This window comes from Homalodisca vitripennis, unplaced genomic scaffold, assembly GCF_021130785.1.
Source record: "Homalodisca vitripennis isolate AUS2020 unplaced genomic scaffold, UT_GWSS_2.1 ScUCBcl_2299;HRSCAF=6911, whole genome shotgun sequence".
Classification (NCBI taxonomy): Eukaryota; Metazoa; Arthropoda; class Insecta; order Hemiptera; family Cicadellidae; genus Homalodisca; species Homalodisca vitripennis.
In genome coordinates this window covers 31014-45203 of record NW_025778415.1, presented here as the reverse complement: position 1 = coordinate 45203, position 14190 = coordinate 31014, and the positions used below count along the sequence as shown (strand labels likewise).

At 33.3% G+C, this 14190-nt stretch overlaps 1 protein-coding gene across 1 annotated transcript; it reads right to left on the bottom strand.

Moving 5' to 3' along the window:
• Positions 1-4579: 4579 nt before the first annotated feature.
• LOC124371940 lies at positions 4580-13720 on the bottom strand. Its single transcript, XM_046830310.1, has 5 exons — positions 13501-13720; positions 10695-10802; positions 8917-9099; positions 6693-6852; positions 4580-5319 (listed from the first exon to the last, which is right to left on the bottom strand). Exons 1-5 carry the CDS (start codon positions 13690-13692, stop codon positions 5003-5005), a joined length of 960 nt encoding a protein of 319 aa, XP_046686266.1. The 5' UTR covers positions 13693-13720; the 3' UTR covers positions 4580-5002.
• Positions 13721-14190: the final 470 nt, after the last annotated feature.

The following is a 14190-nucleotide window of genomic DNA, read 5'->3' as shown; positions in this document are numbered from 1 at the left end:
ACTTAAACCTCTTCCAAAAAGTAAAACACAGACATAAAACTTTGTTAACAAATTCCACGTTCAGCATAGTCCACCAAAATGCTCAAACTGCAACAAATAAGTTAGATGAACTTTCTCTTCTATGTGAGGAACTAAAACAAGACATCTTCATAGTTTCGGAACACGGATTTACAAACGAAACAATAATTTTTTTCAAAATTATTAACTTTGATCTGGCCCAATCCTTTCAGCGTCAATTTTATAAGGGAGGTGGAGTAGCAATTTTAGTTCGAGATCGAATCAAGTCTGAGCCACTGAGGTTTAATGTAGGTATTGAATTAGATTTTGAGATGGCTGGAGTTGAGGTTTGCTTGAGTTCTCTTGGGAGAATTGCTGTAGTTGGTTTGTACAGATCACCAAATGGCCAATTTGGTGTTTTTTTCGAGAGGCTTGAGCGGCTTCTAAACTATCTCCTCAATAATTTTAAATATTTTGTTATAATGGGGGATATCAATATTAATGTTTTAAATATGAATGATAAGCAAACTCAACAGCTTAGAGACTTGCTCAAATCTTTTAGTCTTAGCTGGTCTGTGAACTCGCCAACTCGTGTGACAGCGACATCGAGCACTGCCATTGATAATGTCATAACAAACGTACTCAATAGTTCTGTGTCAGTGCTGAACACTGCTATATCCGACCATTACGCACAGGAGGTGGTGATCCATGGATGTTCAGTAGGCCAAGAATCCCACAACGTTATTTTAAGGAGAAATGTCCATCCACATAATATAAATCTTTTAAATAAATGTCTGGCAGATGAAAATTGGATTTTTTTAGATTCTTTTACTTCTGCAGACACAATACTCGACTCCTTCAACAGTTGTTTCATGTTCCACTTAAATGTTTGCTGTCCCCTTAGGAAAATAAAAACAAAAGGTAAAGTTCAGAAGAATTCTTGGATAACACCTGGAATTCTGATTTCTAGAAATAAACTAAAATTCTATAACGAAATATTCAGGAACACTAATGATTATAGATCCAAATCCTTCTATAGAAATTACAAAAGAATTTATAAAAAAGTAATAACTGCTGCAAAATCATACGAAATAAACAATAAACTAAAACAGTCATCTAACTTTTCTAAGACAGCTTGGAACATTATAAAAAACTCAACAAATAAAGCATCTTCAAAATCCATTTAGCTTGATGCTGATGAGATAAAATTAACCGATCCAAATGCAATAGCTTTGGAATTTAATAAATTTTTCTCCTCAGTGGCTGGTTCTCTTGATGCTGACCGTGAATTGGAACTGGATACATTCACCACACATACCCCTGCTTCATCTATGGTTCTGGCTCCTGTGTGTGAGGACGAAGTGGGACGTATTGTAAGAAGTTTTTCAGCTAAAACTTCCAATGATATAAATGGCATATCAATGTGGCTTATAAAACAATGTTATCAGCACATATTAAGCCCATTGACAAAAATCATAAATGTTTCTTTTGAAATTGGCACATTCCCATCCGCACTCCAATTGGCAAAAGTCGTACCTGTTTTCAAAAAAGGCGATCCAAAGATAGCGGATAACTATCGACCAATTTCAATTTTACCTGTTTTTAGCAAAATTTTTGAAAAACTGTTCCTGGACCGACTTCTTAATTTTCTTGACCAACACGAAATTTTGTTTGATCAACAATTTGGTTTCAGACCAGGAAGATCAACTTTTGGAGCAATCACACAACTTGTAGACTTTATTGTGGAGGGCTTTGAGACACACCAAAGAACGCTCAGTGTCTTTCTTGATCTCTCAAAAGCATTTGATACTGTTAATCATGGTATATTGCTACACAAGCTGGAAGGCTGTGGTGTACGAGGGACAGCACACCAGTGGCTCCACTCATACTTGAGCAGTAGAAGTCAATGTGTTCAGGTCCAGAATGCAGTATCAAGTACTATTAGAATATACCAAGGAGTCCCACAGGGATCAATCTTGGGTCCTGTCCTTTTCTTGATTTATGTGAATAATATACCTGCGTCAGCCTTATATGGGAAAATCATTCAATACGCAGATGACACGACTCTCTGTTTCCGGGCTGATTCTCTAATTTCTTTGGAGATTCAAACCTTCATTGATCTTAATTCCTGCATTCAAAATTTTGTGGTAAATAATCTCAAAACTAATCATGAAAAGACAAATTACATCAACTTCTGTTTACGTGGGTTGAATACTTATGAAACCCCAACAGTAATGATGGATAACATTGTTCTGGAAGAAACTGATTCTGCTAAATTTCTAGGAATACACCTAGATAAAGGGTTAACCTGGAAAGTTCACATTGAAAGTGTATGTGCTAAATTGGCAACTGGAATTTTTGTCCTTCGAAATTTATCAGAGTTTTGTACGTCTGATGTCTTAATGATGGCTTAATGATGGCTTACTATGGATTAATATTTCCATACCTGTCGTACGGAATTTCTCTGTGGGGCAGTTGTGCCATATCAAACTTGGAAAGAGTATTCAGACTGCAGAAAAAAGCTGTTCGAATCATCGCAAAATTGAACAACAGAGAGTCATGTCGAAGTGCCTTCAGGGAGCTCAACTTGCTAACTCTACCCAGCTTGTATATTTTAGAGAATTCATTTTACTGTCGATTTCAGTGTATATTGATGCAGGGCAGTGATATACACAAATACGAGACAAGAGCTCGGGGGCGCTTTCGAGCCCGACAGCATAGAACAGCAGCATTTGAACGCCTCCCTTCTCAAGCTGGATCAAATTCATTAACAATCTCCCTGAAACACTAAATTTAGAAACAAATCCAAAAAAATTTAAAACCCAATTAAAACACTACCTGGTGTCTTGTGCTTTTTACTCAGTTGGCGAGTTCATGGAGCACACTTGGGATTGATATTTGCGGCGGTGTTGCAATCCTGGGGGTTGATCCCACGAATTATGAATTTTGTATGTGTATGAATGTGTGCCTGCGTGCAACTGTATGGAAAGTCGAGTGAATGGATTTAGTTTTTAAGATAAATACCGTAAAAAATTGGTATTATTGACTATTGCAATACAATGTAATATATATTGTCAACGCAATAAAATATATTCTATTTCATCTAGACCTATGGTACTAACGAAAACTCTCTTAACTGTGTTAATGAACTTGAAGAAAGATATATTTTAAATAGATTTAGAAAATTTTATGAAACAGCTTACTACACATGTAAGTTGCACCTCTTCATAGCAATATTAGATTATAAATAGTAGACACAGATCTCCAAAAGAAAATTTTTCTCAGCTGCGTGCAATATTTTTTTTAAAGGTCAAAGATTCGAAAAATGACTACCCTACAAAATCCCATCATCTATAGGTTTAATTTACAAGATAAGAAAACTTTTTAACAAGACCCTAATTTTGTACAATTAACTAAATATATTTATTGTATAACAACTTCTTAGTTGAGACATTTTTTTAAATTAATTCACACCCTATTTTAACTCTAATCCTAGTTTTTGTAAAACATTTTTTTCTCTTCGATGCAATTTCGAATTTATTTCCAATTTTCTTCTTTGGTTTCTCTGGAGCATTCAACAGTAGACAGTTAACATTTTTAATCCCATTTTCTTTGTTAGTTTGTGTTTCGTAAAATCACAGACACTGAGATTTGTGAAATTTCAAAAAATAACCAATATGGAAGTATAAGAAATACATCTTAAATTTATCTTGCACCTCTGGTATGCTACCAGCTTGCCGTTGTACACACAATGGTTTTGTAATAAGGGTCCTTAGTACTTCACAAAAACTACTGTATTACGTTTACAGTCACACACTTCATTTTCCTTGTTCCAGAAGTTTTCCAAATCTGCCTCAGCTCCAAAGAGATCTTAGGTAGATGTTCTCTCAGCTCGCCAGACATTGCCAGTTGGGTTTAGTGTCTCCATTCGACAATTGCGTAAAAGTGTCCATCATTTTAACTTGAATCTAAATCACAATATTTGACCTTTAACAATTTAATGGCTGGATTTTAAATCTAATTCTTAAACTATTACATTGTTAAGTAGCTTTAAGCTTAAAATTTATTTTGATTAGTTTATTATTTTCTTGTAAACATACGTAGTATGTAATTTAAGTTATACTTTTAACTAATTCCAAAGTATTTCTACTTGCAATATAAAAATAGAATCAGTCTTAAGTAGATCACTAATATCGATAGAATATAAAACTAATTTTTTGTATTTTGATGTTTGACACTCGGATAAAAATCAACTCTAAACAGTATTGCTATGGTATGTGCTGCAAATAATGAAATATTAATTTAACTCTTTATTTGGTCGAGATGTTGGATAGGGATTTAATTTTATATCGGTGCAATACAATGGATCACATATAGTGACCTGAGGAGCTGAATGGAAAACAGCGAGGGCCATTACGAGTGACCTGGCGAGCTGAAGGACAGGACGTGGACATAAATCTTCGAGCTGACACAGAGATTAGCCATGGGCCCCCATAATAGCCCCGAAAACTGAGAAGAGAATGACATAATTTCGTTACGAGCACTAAGAGCAAATGGATTTGAAAAAGAAACACTGATGAAGAACCTTTTGTAAAAAAATGTATTTACATAACTGTTTTATGAACAGTGGACAGAAAGTATATTAAAACAAAATGACAACCATTACTGTAAAAATCACATATAAATATCCTAATAGCTAAAATACAATAAAAATGAATAAAACAGTAAAAAAATGTTGAACAAATCAGAACTAGTTGAAAAGGACCACCATTTATTACACCACGAATTTAAGAAAAATACTCACTGTAAAACATAATATACCAGACCATCCATGAAAATGAGGCAAAATTATAATTTTTTGTCATAGAAAAATACATATTTTGGTTTCTATATGAAACTTTATCTACATTAAATTTATAAAAATCTGGGATGGTAATTTAAGCTTATAAACTGTATTTAATACAATAGTTAATTACTTTACGTATGACTGCATTGAATTTCAGAGTCATAAACCAGCTCTCAACGACCTCTCGTCGAAGCCATGCATACCAAACATTTGCTTTAGAATGTGATTGCAGAAGAGAATGAAGTCTGGGTTGATCTCCTCGTCTGTTGTGGACTGTTGGAAACTGATATTTTTCCTACCCTTTCTTCTAGGTTCAAAGGATTGATCGAACTCGAGACCTGAAGGGAGGAAATGTCCCAGACTCAACGGCCCCCTAGTCGTGTTTAGTTTCAACTTCTTGGAGAACTGTTCATTACTTGTTGAGGGTGAAGCAGACCTCCGAGAAGTCAAAGATTCATCAGAGTCAGCTTCAGGCACTGAAACATATCAAAATTTCGATTTTGCCGTTTCACACTTGAATTATGCTACAAACAATCCTTGTAAAACCCCTGTTTTACAAGTTTTAATAATTAGTTATTTATAAATATTTACAAAAAGCCATTTATAATTATCCTAGTAGCTATAATAAAAATAAATCCCCCTTATGAATAAGGGGATCCGCCTCTCCTTAAAAAAAAAAACAAATTAAAAATATATAAGATTAAATAAAATATTTTATAAATCAGAATTCCTTACAATATTTCTAGGTGAATATCTGTTTGCATAAACAGCTAGCTGTTTGATCGTGTTGACATTTTGCTCACTACATAGTTGTTTCTATATATAGCAAGTTATGATCTTTATTTACTTGGTATATTATACTATTGATTCACAATGTAGCTATATTTATTTTATTCTTGTTATAATTTTATTACCCAAAGAATAATATGGAGGGAGACATTGATTAATTATTAAAGTACCAAAGAAATTTAATTTATATTTTTTTGAATTATTATAACCTTAAGTTTAAAATAAATAATTTTTCTACCACTTTTAACCTAAATGTTGTTTGTATTAAGGAGCAAAGCAAAATAATTCTTTCCAAAATGTTGTAAATTACTTAATTTTGTATAAAAACAAACCCAAAAGAAAATCATTTTCTAATTTCTATTTCAGGTTAAAATACGCATAAACGTTTAAAAATAAATCTTTTAGTAAAATAGTATATATTTCCTTCAATAAAAAAAAAATATTAAAAGTACTTTAAAACTTTCCGTTCAGATGGCCACTATTGGCCAAGGGCCATTCATTTGCCAACTCTGTCATATTTAGTAATTTGCTCTGTTCCCTAGGATGGATGTCCAGTATAGCTGGCCACTAATGATTTCTTCTTCTTCCCTTCCCTTTACGTCTTAAACAGACATAACAAAGTTTGTTTATATTCTAAGTTGTAAGGGAAAGTAATAAAGAAACATGAATTGCCAACAGTGTTCGCCACATAACTTGAAAGGACATTTCTTAAATCACCCAAAGTACAAAGGTTTAAATATTTGTCCCTTGAACACCAATCTCATTTTTAGTTATTTAAAAATCAAAATATGAACTTCTTACAGAAATAAAAGATATGTTTCTTTGAAAACAGATTCCAGATAACTAAAGTGGTAATTTTTAAGAAGCCAATAGAGGAGTTGATCCCTCTTGAAGCCTGACACAATTTTATTATTGTTTATTGTTAAATGTGATATAGTGATCATGAAACATGACGTTGTTACTATCCAGCGTGGTCCACAACATAGGGTGGAGGGAGGAACATTATTTGTTGTAAATAACGTATGATGATGTTGAACTGTTACTTGTTGATGTTACTCACACAGTGCACATCCAAGAGACACAGAGTCCTCCATCTCACTCCGGTCAGAGTGGCCCCAGGTCAGAGGCTTGTAGTTCCCAAGGTTGATGGGCTCTGGTGTCCAAAGCATGTTGGTTTCCCTCCCATAGCAAAGTCTCTGAGCATACTCTGAGAACGTTTTCTGTCCAACATACAAACACACAATGTGAGAATAGTATTTGGAAGCAATTTGTCTCTGATGATGTTTGGAGAAAGATTTTTATTTGCCATAAACATATTTTGAGGAATTCAAATGCTTCCCCAATTAATCTATATTTCCTTTTTCAATACAATTGAAGAAATACCATTAGTTTTGGTTATTATTAAAATCAGTGTATTATTTGATCTTAATGAATTGGAAAATGAATTAATTCTTTTTAACAATACAAAGGAACTACAGCATCTTAACATCCCAACAAATATTTGTTGCCCTATAATGACTTGTTACTAGTCAATGGAGTCCTACAGGCTTTAGAAAAATAATTTGAAGTATCTTGATCTTTATCCATTTAGTATATTATTAAAAGAATTTCTTGATTTTTTAAATTTATTTACATGCACTGTTACAGGTAAAAAAAACCTAATTACAACAGAGAAATACTAAAAACTACCACTTGTAAACAAGAAAAAGTATTCATAACAAAAACTAATGAACTCAAAACAACATATACAAATATTATATATACAAATTAATAAAAAAATCAACTATAAACAAGGATACAGTCACTTATTAAATAGAATGAAAAGTTACGGTATATAAGTTATGCCAAACTATGGTTTATATAATTATGCTTATATTTATATAACAAGCATAGTTAAAAATACCCTTTTGAACTCACTTAAACTATTGTTAAAAATATCTAAATGTTGAGCCATTGAATTGTAAAGCAGCATCATTGAGACAATAATAGAGTTGGCTAATATTTTAGTTCTAGAAAAAGGTATAGCAAACAGATGGTGGATTCTAGTTGTATTCTAGATCTAGTATAGTGGATTTAGGTATCTAAAACTATTATTTGGTATCAACTAATAGCTCCAAAACTCTGTGTGCCTTTTGTGAATTTGCAATGTATCCAATTATAAGGCTCTACCCCACGTGCTTCCAACATCTCAATGTCAATCTTATGATAGTATTTTTTTTAATTTAAACAGTTGATTACTAAAATATGTGTTGCTCAGGCAGTTGTTCTCAATCCACTAACCAAGTTAATATCAACTCGTTAATATAATTTGATATATTCATATAAATTAATAATTTTGCTGTAGCACAAATTATCAATTTTTTTTACTTTATACGTAATAATTGGATGTATTGGATGACACAAGCCATTGATTATCAATTGTTCGGCCAAGAACATCTGCAGTCTTGTATGGTCTCTGCATTGGTAGTTCGGAAATCCAGATGGGGTTTTGAGCCGTTCTCTCGTATAATTTAAAACATTATGTAAAATTTCATAGAAGGAGGAGCTCTTTTTATTGGAATACACTATTTTCTATTAATTGATGAAAGAAAAGTCACAATTCCTTTCATGGTCTTTCAACATCAAAGATGCCACCGAGAACACAAAAACATATTATAAATACGGACAAACTCAAAAATCAACTATTGCCAAACATGCGTTAGGAACAAATCACATTCTTAAAAATTTCACACTATTTAAACAAGTCCATAGACAAGAAGAACTCGACGCTTATGAAACATTATATATAAAAAAACATAAAGATAAAATATTAAACAATGATTTTGGACCGATTCAAAATTCACCCTTCCTTTTAAATATAACAAAATTCTTTTTGACCCAAACTTTTATACATATATTAGTATATATTTTATTTTACTTTTAATTAAATAAATCTTGCATTAAGCTTTATTCAGCTGGTAATTATTTTTAAATGTAAAATATTTTTATTATTTCAAATTGTTGATTCACATCTGATGATGGCATCTTTCACGTTGAAAAACCTCGTTTATAAAAATGAAATTATTGGATAATTGTGACTTTTCTTTCATTAATTAATAGAAAGTTATGTAAAATATTTGTATGCTATTGTAAAAACCATAATTATATTTGAATTTGTATTCAAGTAATTCAAGGCAACAAATGAATAGAAAAAAGAAACACAACCAAACAAGCAAAGATAGATACAAGGTACTTATGAAAATGTCTATTGAAACTATATTAAAACTGTTATGACTACAACTCACAGCTTCTGTGGAGAGATCTCTAAGGAAGACGATGGACTGGTGAAAGCCCATTTGGTCGGACAGAATGGTCAGGAGAGTGTTGGAGATCATATAGTGGACTGTCAGCTCCAGGACCAACTTCAGTTCAGTCTGGCTGCAGGTCGACAACTTGGCAGCAAAGTAGATGTCATCCTTCCCAAACATCTGCACATTACAGGTAATATTTTTGGAGGATTACAAATTTATTTAAAGATGGGTCTAGTATAATTTTAAGAGGTAATTGGCAACAAACAACAAACAATGTATGAATATTACTATGTTCCTCCAGTATTTTGTGAATGTAAAGGTGGATGTAGCTGCAGTTCGGAAATATTGTAGTTGGAGAGCCAGTGGTCTCATAATGTAAGGCTTCAAACGTTAGATCTGAGCTAGTGTCAGTGCAGGTTCAAATCCTGTCAGTGTTGCACTTTTTATCAGTTCCGCCAACCTTATACTGAACCAAATCTTTTTCTGATTCAGTTTGATAAGATCTTTGCACATGCCAGTGGCCCACTGGGATGGGCAGAATAAGGTTAAAAAAGAGCGTGGTTAAAAAATGTCTTCTTTTATTTTAAATTATACTTTGTATTGAAAAGATATTATTACCTAAATAACATTAATTTTAAGAAGCATCATAAATTAATTTTATCAACTATCATCATATTTTGTAAGATTTTAAACATATTTTGGTATAAGTTATATTATTCTTTGATCAGACGTTAAAGGTAAAAAGCATTTAATGAAAGAAATGAATTTAATACGGGTAAATGTTACATAATTAAAGAATAACTCGTTACACAGCTGAATTTTCAATCATTCATGATAAAAAAGGTCATCGAAAACGGTAGACCTGATTTTAAACATTAATAAATAAGGCTGTTAAAAGATAGTTTTATTTTTTTGCACCGAATGATATAGAAAATCTTGTTTTTTTACATAGTTTCTATGTTAGCTCACTAGACATAATCAGTATAAACACAACCCAAAGGAGTTAAGTCAGAGCTCCTAGTCAATCCTGCAATGTGTCCACCTCTACGAATCCACCAAGCAGAGAATCTGTGTGTCAAGATGGGGCCGTCGCATGCACAAAGTTACAACTTTATTTATAAATTAAAATCGCACCCACATTTTTTTGATGACCCTGTATTTATGTAGGTATTCTATTCAAATGAAATAGTATATAAAATGTAAGGGGTAAAGCACAAAAGAGATATAAGTAGTAATTTTTCTGCTTGGACTGTTTGTAAATAGTAATATTCAGTTATGAACTCTGAGTACTGCAGTGTCGGCACATCTGGCGCAGTAAAAACCTAGTAAATTGCTGGCGTTGATTGACCGGATAATCCGTAGTTGATGATATTTAATATAGTACACAATTGAAATATCAGAGTAACCATATAGCATTCAATATGTATTGATTAATACCCATTTTTTAGTTTTCTTCCTGTAGGTCTTTGGAATGATTATTTACTACGATGTTGTTATGGTCTATCAGATGATGGATTGTGATTTACGTGTTTGGCTAGTAGTACTGTTTACTTAGCTCTGTAATTGTGTTTTGATGTAAAAATAAATCATAAAGCAATTAGCAACATTTATTAATGTAATAAGATCAATATTGATATTTGCATGTTTCAATAGAAACAAGCTTTTGTTTGTTTTATTGTTTCCAGTATTGCTGCCAAGTGTATGAGAGTTTGACAATCTATTGCATATTTAAATATAAAAAAAGTAATGGAGAAGAATGCATAAACACTCACTTGTACACAGGTTGAGTCTTTAGTAGTATCATTGGGCTTGTCGTCAGATGCAGACTTGCTAGCTAGCCCCAGATGTGTGCCACTGTTGCGTGGAGATATCCGAAGATTCTGCAAAATAATTGGATACTATTTTATTTTAACATTAGAGTATTAAAGTTTGATCTGGCTCAGCTTGCAATACCTACTGACTCTTGGTTCTTATACTATCATAACTATTCATTAAGTTTTCTGATGTACACAACGTGAAAACATTGTTAACCCTACAGCTGGGATGAAAAGAATATTCGTCGCCAAAGGTCCGTCTGATTTAGTGTTGACGTTGATATGTTTTCAACTTATTAACTCTATGCTATATCTCAACCTAACTCCAAACCCACCAGTAAAACATCCTGACCATGACATTTGGAAGAAAGTAAGGCCTTATATTGATGTGATAAATAAAAATGTCACTGCACATTGTAAGCCTAAAGAAAAGATACGTATAGCATTGAACATTGAATTTAAAGTTTGCAATAGTGAATCTAGTTATGCGTTTTACTTTAATTTATTCTGGTTTGCTATTTTTCTCTGATGGTAATGACCCCTTGGGCCAAAAAAAAAACTGTCCTTCATCTTTTGTCTAAGACAAAGTTTTGTATACATTTTGTATAAAAACAACACTGAAAGGCCATGTAGAAGATGTGATTTCCTAATAAGTGTTCTCTCACAATATTGTGAGTCAGATAGAGAAGTTGTTGTTCCACCTGGTGATATCCTTGGCCCTCCCTTCTCATGAACTCGTGAAACTCCCCAAAACAAACTGTCGCTTGTGTGCTGTATGTGAGTGTAAGAACTTGGAAAAAACCAATTTCTTTTGCCCTGGATGTAATTGTGGAGTTCACCCTAAGTGCTACCATCTAGTCATACACTATGCCAGACCAGTTTGACAGGGGGGTGCAAACACAGGGTGGATTCCCGTGACTCTTATACTAGTGAGTGAAAGATGAAACTTTATACAGGGTGTCCAACGAGTAACCCGACAAACTTCTCATTTGGTTTCCTCTCATCAAAATAATAAAAAAGTTCATATAAACATATGTCCGGAAACACTTAGTTAGCAAAACTATGGCTAGCGAATGATTTTGCCAGATTTTCCAGGAAGAGATGGAAATAAAGCAAAACTGATGTTTTTATGGCGTAAAGATAGTTATTAAATTTATTTGATTTTATGTCAACTGAACTGAAAAATTGAATAAAATATGTCCCAGACCTGGTAGACCACCCATTTCTGAGATATCAGACAAAATATGTAAAATTCAGTCTCGTAAAATATACTTTGTTTTAGATTTGAAGTACATTAACTTTATTAAATAAATAATAACACACAAACTTTTTAACCAAAACTTTTTAAGAATTTAATTCCGAAGAGAATAATGTAAAATAGTCTAATAATAAACAAACACAGTTTTAAAAACTAATGTTTAATTAAATAAATACATACAAAAAAAAATAATATGAAATTCATATGATGTTTATATGAACTGTTTTCATCATTTTGATGAGAGAAAACCAACTGAGAAGTTTGGCGGGTTACTCGTGGGACACCCTGTAGATATTGTACAACACGGTTTTATGTGTAAATAAGGAAGATTTCGAATGTGTTATTTTATTTTATTTTTGTTTTTGCTGTCATACTTACATTAGTATAAATGCAGTCATAAGATTATGTTACCCATGAAAAATATTATTTCTTTAAAAATAAACTATTTTCGAACAAAGTAACTGCACATGCTTTTTCACACAAAGCCATGTAACAAAATAAGTTTTGAGGTAAAATTTAGAATAACTATATATTTTTGGAATCATAGCATAAAATTTAGCCCTTCCCACCCCGTATACTTTGACCAAAACGCCAAATACAGGTATAACCAATATTATAGATTGTCTCTAGGACAGTGTTTTAGTTCACAAAAGGCCTTTGAAATGCCCGGTGCACGCTCTATACTTATCCCAAGGAAGTATTTATAAACAACCTTCACTCTGTGGCAGGAGGAGGGGAGCACCCTTTGTCTAACTTACTTCATTACACTTCATTGACTTGGTACAAATAAAGCCTCATAATCATATGACAGTAATCATATATGTTATTATCCTTTAAAGTATGGCATACCAATATGTCCACACCATCACAATTGTGGTAATTGCGGCTTACAGGAATATCCGTGTTGTCTTATTTTAGTTTATTGTGTACATTATAATTCACAATAAATGCTGTGAATGTATAGGAATGCATAAATGTATTCATTTATAAACATAGGGAAGTGAATTGTATTGCTTGTCACGTGAAAAATCAATCAAAAACCAGTGCTATTCTTTTATCGACGTTTCATATTACAATGTGAGAGATAGCATGCAGATATAACAGTACAGCAAGCCTGTTTATAAGGTGAGTCTACATGTAATACTGCCAGAACTTTTAAAAAATTTGTTTGTTATTATTCTTCCATAGAAAACAAGAAACCAAAATATTGAATAGAAAACAAACTTAACTATTGCAAAACTAGAAGTTTTAATATCTCTAAATGCACGGTAATTCACCAGCAGCCAAATTATCTTCAGCACAATTTTAGATGTTTTAAAATAATTCTTGCAATATTTTTTAGCTATTAGTCAGCTATCAAACACAAAACTAATTGAAATTTGGACTACTTTTTTTTAACTAAAAGACAACAGTAACTCAAAAGACTTCATTTCTATCACACCCAACCAAAAATGTTGCAAACTATACAGAAAATATAAAAGGTTTGTATTGAAAAATTGAACATACTGAAGCAAGCCTCTTGGCAGTGAGGTTGATGAGATTGACGAGAGTGTGATACTCTGGCCCAGTCTCGGCAGGTGGCCTCGGCTCCACTAGCAGCCTCAGCCTGAACATGGGCAGTCCCAGCCTGTCAGCTGACAACAGGTCACTGTGTAGAGGGCATGTCTCTGTCAGCACACTCAGGCTCTCCACCAACATACCCAGCAGTCTAAAGCAGAAAATACAAAATGTATTACGAACATGGGCAGTCCCAGCCTGTCAGCTGACAACAGGTCACTGTGTAGAGGGCATGTCTCTGTCAGCACACTCAGGCTCTCCACCAACAACCCAGCAGTCTAAAGCAGAAAATACAAAATGTATTACGAACATGGGCAGTCCCAGCATGTCAGCTGACAACAGGTCACTGTGTAGAGGACATGTCTCTGTCAGCACACTCAGGCTCTCCACCAACATACCCAGCAGTCTAAAGCAGAAGATACAAAATGTATTACGAACATGGGCAGTCCCAGCCTGTCAGCTGACAACAGATCACTGTGTAGAGGACATGTCTCTGTCAGCACACTCAGGCTCTCCACCAACATACCCAGCAGTCTACAGCAGAAGATACAAAATGTATTACGAACATGGGTAGTTCCAGCCTGTCAGCTGACAACAGGTCACTGTGTAGAGGACATGTCTCTGTCAGCACATTCAGGC